Source organism: Pollicipes pollicipes, unplaced genomic scaffold, assembly GCF_011947565.3.
Source record: "Pollicipes pollicipes isolate AB1234 unplaced genomic scaffold, Ppol_2.1 Scaffold_4219;HRSCAF=4965_pilon_pilon_pilon, whole genome shotgun sequence".
Lineage (NCBI taxonomy): Eukaryota > Metazoa > Arthropoda > Thecostraca > Pollicipedomorpha > Pollicipedidae > Pollicipes > Pollicipes pollicipes.
The window spans coordinates 28,645,488-28,654,755 of record NW_023596448.1 but is presented as its reverse complement, the minus strand read 5'-3'; the positions used below and the strand labels follow the sequence as shown (position 1 = coordinate 28,654,755).

Genomic DNA, 9,268 nt, shown 5'->3' with positions numbered 1-9,268 from the left:
GGCTTTCATAGGCACCGTGTTTGATTGTAGGCACTCGGGCCCAGTGTCGAACTTTCCCAAACGCCTGGAGGGTTCCACCCCTTGTTCGGCCTACAACTCCCATCTACCCAATTCCATACCATTCCACGTCTTTCCAAGTCCTATCAGCCTACTAGGCTTACGCTTTTAGAGTATGCCGACGCAAGCATGTTTCTTCCTTGACTCACGACGGCGGGTTCTCCCTTCGTTCTGTAGCAAGACGCGCCAGACAGCGACTGTTCGCTGCGCCGCCCCAGTGACGCGAAAGCCAGCGCCACCGCAACGGCACGTGCTCAGGCAGGCGAATGTTCGCGGCGTGCCGTTCCAGTGGCGCAAGCGTAGCCGTATGCGGAGCGGAATAGTTTGAGCAAGTGACCGTTGTCCGCTGCGCCGTTCTAGCGGCCCATGAGGTTAAGTATTTGGGAGTATGATGTATGCATGAGTGTGATTATGAGATTAACTATTTGACGGAAGGTCATTGTTGCTGGCGCACGATATGTGTAACAACAATATTTACAAATAACAAAAATACATGTATATAACTTTATGTAACTAACCCCCTGTGTGTAATACGTATCATTATGAGTGTGTCAGCACGAGGTGAATCATCTCCCAGCAGACAATTGTGACCAGTGCCATAGCCCATATTTCAACATCATCTAGTCACTCAACTGTGTTGACATGTGTGCTTCTCTCCTTCGGGGGTAGATCAAGATTGTGGTAATACCGCAATGAAAACAACAGATTCCAGAAGAACTGTTTGATATGCAGTTTTTTCATTATTGGGCAACACAGGATGAAAATTCCAGACGCACGCACGTGATGTCTTTCATTATCTTAGCACCGGCAATATGCAATACATTGCAAACACGCCACCAACGCTCAATAGCATTCACACAAGTGAGTGGAAAATTAACTAACGCATTGCACCACGTAACACATCGCTGCAGGGACTAGAGCCCGCATCGTGGGAAGACCGTTTTAGTTGCAGGTTCTGATACATATCAGACAGAGCATCCTTGTTTGTGGAGGACGGGGAGAAGGATTACATCACCAGCTTCGAGAGATACCGTGGCCAAGAGCCTGTCGCACCATTGTTGCGCTAGTCAAGACGATAAAAGCACCAGCATTGAGCAAAACGCGTGCCCAGCCAGGTACCTGGCCAACACGTGGCCATACGGAGCAGCTGGAGAGAACCGGGGGCATGGCGCTGACGTACAGCCTACAGCACCGGATGGCAGTGTCCACCATTCTAGTGTGTTAGGCAGTGGTATCAACAGCCTAGTCCATCAAACAATGCTGTCCGACAGAACGGTCCGCCAGACAGTGATGACCAACAGTCCAGTCTGTCAGATGGTGGTACCCAACAGTCCAGTCCATCAGACAGTGGTACCCAACAGTCCAGTCCGTCAGTCGGTGGTCACCAACAGTCCAGTCCGTCAGATGGTGGTGGCCAAGAGTCCGGTCCGTCAGTCGGTGGTGACCAACAGTACGGTGCATCGGACGGTGGTGACCAATGGTGCAGTCCGTCAGACAGTAGTGACCAACAGCCCGGTCCATTAGATGGTGGTGACCAACAATCCAGGGCATCAGACAGTGAACACCAACAGTCCAGTCCATCAGATGGTGGTGACCAACAGTTCGGTCCGTTAGACGCTGGTGACCAACAATCCGGCCCGTCAGCGACCAACAGTCCGGTCCGTCACACGGTGGTGACCAACAGCCCGGTCCATCAGACAGTGGTGGCTAGCGGTCCCGTCGGTCGGACGGTGGTGACCGACAGTCCGGTCCGTCAGACAGTGGTGACCAACAGTCCGGTCCGTCAGGCGGCCGGCAGATCCGGGATGCGGGTGATCTGGAAGATCTTGACCTTGGAGACCTCGTCCATGAGGAAGCTGGACTGATTGTTGGCTGGCGTGGCCAGCAGCCGCGGCTTCAGGCCTTGAACAGCTGGTGGCGACAAAGCTGGTCGTCAACAACGCGCAACAATAACAATTATACGTACAATAACACAACACAGTGAACAATGAAACAAGCAGCAATTTCCATCTGCCTTTGTTTAAATGACCCTGAGAGGCACGGCCCGCGACGAATGACAGTGACCGCACTGAAAGTTAGCTGGCGTCAGAGGGCCCGATGGACCGTGCCGAGTATTGCGACACGTTAAAATCTTCGCCACCCAATTCTGCCGTTGATCTGGAGATGCACGACCGGATGGCAGTGGTCAGCTCTTACACCAAGTTCTGATATACTTTATTGTTGGTCACCACCGTCCGTCTTACAACCACTTTTTCTCCATATAAAAACATTTGTGCATTGTTTTTTTTGCACACATGGCATACCTCACACATATAACATATGATATAGTCTAATAAGTTATCACTTGACCCCAGCCTTACAATACTAACATAAATTCAATTTCTTGAGTATGTATTATCATATATATATATATATATATATATATATATATATATATATATATATATAATAGATTGCCACCACAGCACAAGCACGGCTGCTTCCGGTCGGCTGCCATTTCGGCGGCCGGGCGGCCGAGTCGGCCAGGCGCGTCGCTGACCTAGCTCGGCCATCAGGCGGGCAGTGGTGCCCTCGTTCCGGTCGGTCAGCGCCATCAGCACCTCCGGCGGCGGCCGCACGTGATCCAGCAGCAGCCGCAGCGTGCGAACTAGCGGCTCGTGCAGCTCCGGATTGTAGGTCACATCTGAAGCAGTCGGATGGAGTCGGTGCTGTGGAGACATGACAGTGTAGTTCCGGGTTGTAGGTCACATCTGAACCAGTCAGATGGAGTCAATGCTGTGGAGACATGACAGTGTAGTTCCGGGTTGTAGGTCACATTTGAATCAGTCAGATGGAGTCAGTGCTGTGGAGACATGACGGTGCAGCTTCAGGTTGTAGGTCACACATGAAGCAGTGAGGTGGAGTCGGTGCTGTGGAGACATGACAGCGCAGCTCCAGGATGTAGGTCACCTCCTTGTTGACCTGAGACGCTCAGTTCTGAGGGGGGGGGGGGGGGGGGCGTTACGTCGACACCGCACGAAATGTGGGAGAATAATGACACCATCATCATCAATGTTAATATCAAGTGTTATTGAATCCTTTTACTTGAACAGTCATAAAGAATAATATCTGCAATCATCGGCGTTATCACGACCATTCAGGTTCCCGTGCCACCCACCAGCAGTGAGCACCAGATCCACGTCCAGGTCACGAGGCCTCCTCGGCGGTGAAGGTAAACCAGTCCAGGGTGCCGGCGCGCAGCTCCGTGCCGTCCAGGGCCATACGCAGATCGCCGACGCAGGTGGCGCCACCGTCAGCCGGACCGCCGCACGGTTTTAGCGGCGCGCTGGCCGGCGCGTCGGAGACAAACGCTGCGCACGCCGACTCGTCCCACAACTGGCAAGTCGTCCTCCGCGAGTTCGAGATTTTTCAGAACGTTGTATTTCAGCATCTGAAGTTATGAATGCACCATAAGCTATGCACAAAGTTAGCAATTGCTCTGCGCAAGACTTCGGAATCGAAGATCCTCGGTGCAGATGCACCCCAGGATAACACGAAAGATGGTTGGAAATTCTGGAGTCCATTATTCAATTGTTAGGAATACTTTCTGCAAGCGGATCTAATTATCCCAATCACGAGAACAAAAGATACAGATACTTCAGATGTATCATGCATAACGCGTTGACCTCGGCATAGATCGAGAACGATAACGATAACGAGAACGATAACAAATAACCGAAACCTAAGCTCAGTACCATAGATCCATGAGTGGTGATCAGGTGTGGTGATCAGGTGTGGTGATCAGGAGTGGTGATCGAGACAGTATCCGGAAGCAGTTAATAAATATCCAGCCAGTGCAGTACAGGACGTAGCAGCGCCGGAGGCGTCGGCGCCGCGCCCAGGCGTGCCACCCTGGCCCCCTGCGGCGACCCGCGCCACTCCACTGACCTCCACTACCAGGGGATGGCCGTCCGTCACGTGGTAGGAGGCCGGTGAGCACGTCCTGCACAGCGCCAGACCTGCCGACGGCCGGACGGCGGGTGTCAGGTGGCGGCAGTGGTCGGGAGAGACAGGCACGCTCGCCGGTAGCGCCGCCCTCACGCCCCCCCCCCCCCCCCCCCCCCCCCCTCCTCCTGCACTGCCAGCGAACAGCGGGCGTCATGGCAGTAATGCAGCGAACGCTGCCGAAAGGCTCGATAGCAATGGTCCACAAGACGCTGTATTCAGCTCGCGACACTGCCGTTGGGAGGGTGCGCGCACGCGCCGGCGGGTTCGTCGACACCAGACAGATGGCGTGTGTGTCGGCTCGTGATGGCTTGTGCGCTGGCGACTTTGGGGCGCGGCGTCGCACGCCTTTCCCTGCCCGGAATCTGCAGGAGTGCGTGCGTGTGCACAAGCATGAACAGCGGCCAGATGAACGCAAGGGTAAGAGCATCACGTCGTCCAGCAGTTGCTAGCACTTGATTCCGGTTACCGACGCGCAGATTCCCGCCGACAGCACGACCTTCGTGTCCATGAATCACTGTTCATTTGTGCGTGCCTGTGCGTGCGCGTTTGACTGCACACGCGTGTTGAATTGCGAACATACACGTGTGCTGCTCTGGTATCTCGGCGCACATCGCACGCCTGAGTCAGCGTCTGCAAGCCTGTGCTCGAGCACGCGCGTCGGCGCGGTGCGCCGGCGTGCCCGGGCGCGCGGCGGTGCCAGCACTGACCGGTCAGGCCGAGGCCGGCCCCCAGCTCGAGCACCCGCCTGCCCTGGATCGCCTCCGGCCGCAGCAGGTACCAGTCCAGCAGCGCTTTGCCCGCCTGTGGACGCCGCCGAGCGTCATGACGGCGCGGCCGGTGCGGGAGTGGCGCCACCGGCCGGTGCAGGAGTGGAGGTGCAGCCGAGGGCGCGCCATCTGGCTCGGGCAATTGGTGGCCAGTTGGAAAAGCAAAATACGCCACCGATGATATCAAGAGATAGTTCATTGACCGCCAACAAGTTAACAACACGACACATAAGACACATGTGAGCCTTATTGAAGCAACCATCGGCGACAGCTTGCTTGCGACAGCGTCGAGCACTGGCCGCACTATCCCGATGACTGTTTGGCCGCGGTGCCGCTCTGTCGGCCCGTACCACCCTCACCTGCCACGTGCGCAGGCCTTGTAGTGTCGGCCGCGGCGCCGCTCTGCCGGCCGGTGCCACCCTCACCTGCCACGTGCGCAGGCCTGTAGTGTCGGCCGGTGCCACCCTCACCTGCCACGTGCGCAGGCCCGTAGTGTCGGCCCGTGCCACCCTCACCTGCCACGTGCGCAGACCTGTAGTGTCGGCTGCGGCGCCGCTCTGCCGGCCCGTGCCACCCTCACCTGCCACGTGCGCAGGCCTGTAGTGTCGACCGGTGCCACCCTCACCTGCCACGTGCGCAGGCCTGTAGTGTCGGCCGGTGCCACCCTCACCTGCCACGTGCGCAGGCCTGTGGTGTCGGCCGCGGCGCCGCTCTGCCGGCCCGTACCACTCTCACCTGCCGCGTGCGCAGGCCTGCAGTGTCGGCCGCAGCGCCGCTCTGCCGACCCGTGCCACCCTCACCTGCCACGTGCGCAGGCCTGTAGTGTCGGCCGGTGCCACCCTCACCTGCCACGTGCGCAGGCCGTAGTGTCGGCCCGTGCCACCCTCACCTGCCACGTGCGCAGACCTGTAGTGTCGGCTGCGGCGCCGCTCTGCCGGCCCGTGCCACCCTCACCTGCCACGTGCGCAGGCCTGTAGTGTCTGACCGGTGCCACCCTCACCTGCCACGTGCGCAGGCCTGTAGTGTCGCCGGTGCCACCCTCACCTGCCACGTGCGCAGGCCTGTGGTGTCGGCCGCGGCGCCGCTCTGCGGCCCGTACCACTCTCACCTGCCGCGTGCGCAGCCTGCAGTGTCGGCCGCAGCGCCGCTCTGCCGGCCGTGCCACCCTCACCTGCCACGTGCGCAGGCCGTATGTCGGCCCGTGCCACCCTCACCTGCCACGTGCGCAGCCTGCAGTGTCGGCCGCGGCGCCGCTCTTGGCCCGTGCCACCCTCACCTGCCACGTGCGCAGCCGTAGTGTCGGCCGCGGCGCCGTTCTGTCGGCCGGTGCCACCCTCACCTGCCACGTGCGCAGGCCTGTAGTGTCGGCCGCGGCGCCGTCTGTCGGCGGTGCCACCCTCACCTGCCACGTGCGCAGGCCCGTAGTGTCGGCCGCGGCGCCGGTCTGTCGGCCGGTGCCACCCTCACCTGCCACGTGCGCAGGCCCGTAGTGTCGGCCGCCATCAGACGTCGGTCCTCCCAGAGCGCCACCACCGCCGTCTCGGTCAGCTGATACACCACGTGGCCGTCGGTGCGGTCGGCGTCGGCCGCCGAGGAGCTGGCCGTGGATGTGGTACGCCAGCTCCGGTACCTCCCGGCCGCTGGCCTCCAGCTGCAAGCGCAAGCGGCCGACATGTTCTCGCAGGTGTCACACTATCACGACCAAGGTACAAGGTACACGCGGTGCGGGCTTACGGGCTTCACCAAAGCACTGCACGTCTAACCTTCCTAGTAGACGAGTAAAAAAAGCTAGCATCTCTCGCATTATGTTAGACATCATGACAGCTCTTAGCTTTCCTCAGTGTCCTCAACATAGTATTGTATGGCCTTGACACACTTCCGAGTCCAGCAAATCATTCGAATAATATCCAACGATGATGAACAACAAAAGCAACAAATATCCGAACTCATACACCTAGTCCAACATCTGCCGTGCATTCCTGCCACAGACACCTTTTTAATGATATCGCCGATGATGCGAAAGCGGTATCTCGGAGGCGGCGGACAGCGCAGGGCGAAAGGCGACAGGAACAGGTGGAACAGCAGCCGGAGGACAGCATCGCGGAACTCGTCACCATCCAACCCGGCCACCAGCGACCCGACCTGCGGCAGCAGACCGCTGCATTACCGACAAGTATTGCAGTATGTCATCACATAACAAACCGAGTAATAAAGTAGGAAGTGCAATGAAATCGCACACGTCATCATATACAACGTAATAAAGTAAAAAAATATTTAACATAAAGTAGCAATGAAATCGAAACGGTGTGTACAGACATGAAAGATTGAATGTTTGACTGCTGACAATAACTGACAACTGACTATGCACTTTTGACTGGTCACCTCAACTGATCCCGCTAACCCATTTGGCCCGTGGCCACCATGACCCGGCATTCCAATGGCGTGGCATGCATGATGAGATTCCGAAAGTATGGGTTAATTTATTGGAAGCGAATTTTCAACTCCTGGGTTCAGTCACGCTCCGTTGCCACCCTCGTCCTTCAACAAGCCCACTGTCGCTAGGGCATATTCCAGACCGCCGCACACCCCACGCATACGCATGGCCGAGACTGCACATCAGCTTTGCTCGTAACTCCATCTGAGACTGTACGATTATAGCTACACCTCAATTCCCCCACTCGGAAGTAAACAAACAGGAGAAGTACAAACAAAACTACACTTCCAAGTGAACTGTGCAAACAACCAATCACCGCGCTGACGGGGGGCCGCGCGCCGTGCTGAGAACGCGAAGGCGCAGGCTAGAAGCGGGACAGAAGACTCCCCCCTCCGCCCCCCCCCCCTCCCCCCGGGTGCAGGATTGACACAGGAACAGGGGACAGGGAGCGACCGCAGGCACGGGTCGGCAGATACACTCCGGATCGGTGTTCGTGACGGTCGCAGGCGTCCAGCGCGGACGAGCGTCCAGCGCGTCGGCCAGCTGGACGTCCAGCGCGGACGAGACCGACGGCAGGACGCGTCGGCCAGCTCGGACGCGGTGCCGACCCCAGTGTGCCGACGCGAGCTTGTCATCATAACATACAGGATAGTTTTTGGCTGACCTGTCTGGAAACTCGAGACAGGAGGGATTTTCATTGCTCTGTCTTTTAATGCATGCTACCAAAATGGGTTGTGCCTACATCCTGCCTGATCATTTACCACTTACATTGAATTATAATACCTTTTTTAAAGGCTGAGCCTGAACCTTTTGAATGGATAGAGTAATGGGATCAGTGCTCATATTAGATAGCTTGTAGAAGACTCCCGCACTAAAGAGAGTGTTCCACATTCGTATTGGGGTTTTGAGCTGAAAAACCACACTGAAGACCATTTGATGCAACTAGCAGCCATGCCCTTTTTAAGGCTTAAAACCCTCTAGTTTCTTAGCTTGCAGCCAACAAAGTTGTGGGAGAGTATTTTAAGGTTGCTTTGGCATTTATGACATCATAATAATGTCATTGAAATCCTGCCATTTCATAAGCCATGCAATGATCAAGGCCAACAAAGACACAATGGTTGAGTCATTCATATCTAGCCAGCCACATTTTCTTGACATAATGGTCATCAATTGTCTCTCCATCAATATTATGTAATGCATGATAGCTTAATCAAACAATGGCCCATCAAGAACTATATTTACTAAACACCAAAATTATGTTGTATAGAGCATACTCTTCCACCAAAAAATGTGAATATCTATAAGTGAGCTTGCTTTATCATATCTGTTATGTGCTACAATATCTTCAGATTTGTAACATTTCCTTCAAGCAGTTCTTGTGTGAGCACTTAACCCTACAGATATTTTCAGTACTTCACCTTTTTAAGAAGGACAAAAAATCTCCACTGCAAGTGAATAAAGCTTGAAGAATACCTGGCATGGTGTATCCTGCTCAACATGACCTGATCTTTAGTGTGGCTGCCGCAGACCAAGCTAACATGACGTGTGGGTGGGGGTGTAGGTGTACTTTCCTACCTAACGTTAGACAAAATAATTGTACACCATTCGTCTTGTTTAATGGGAACATATCATAAATAATCTCAAAACAGGTAGAATCATGCTCCTACCTTCAAATTTTAATAACTACGATGGCCAGCTCCCGAGTGCCGCACGCACCGCACCGCCTGGACTCCCAGGCGTTCTGCGTTGCCGTTGCGTATTACAATATTTTGCTTACCAAGAATAAAAAATGTATGGGACCAAGGTAACAAAACAATGCAATGAAAATTGTTTCTTATTGCTAGGTACTTTTGAAATGCACAAGCCGAACGTCAGAACATAGCCTAACCTGACCTGAACCTGACCTCTGACTGACCTGACCTGACCTGACCTGACACAACCCCTAACCTAACCTAACCTAACCCTAACCTAAACCTAACCTAACCTAACCTAACCTAACCTAACCTAACCTAACCTAACCTAA

General features: G+C 55.3%; 2 protein-coding genes across 2 annotated transcripts in view; one reads left to right on the top strand and one right to left on the bottom strand.

Moving 5' to 3' along the window:
• Positions 1-3,349: 3,349 nt before the first annotated feature.
• LOC119095128 (protein-lysine N-methyltransferase EEF2KMT-like) lies at positions 3,350-6,485 on the bottom strand. Its single transcript, XM_037218014.1, has 4 exons — positions 6,279-6,485; positions 4,752-4,845; positions 3,985-4,055; positions 3,350-3,487 (listed from the first exon to the last, which is right to left on the bottom strand). The coding sequence occupies exons 1-4, from the start codon at positions 6,483-6,485 to the stop codon at positions 3,350-3,352; spliced, it is 510 nt and encodes a 169-aa protein (XP_037073909.1).
• Positions 6,486-9,034: 2,549 nt separating this feature from the next.
• Positions 9,035-9,268, top strand: part of LOC119095127 (serine/threonine-protein kinase N-like) — a 7,278-nt gene continuing 7,044 nt past the window's right edge. Inside the window, 1 exon segment of the mRNA XM_037218013.1 lies at positions 9,035-9,049. Within this exon segment, the coding sequence (XP_037073908.1) occupies positions 9,035-9,049 (15 nt within the window).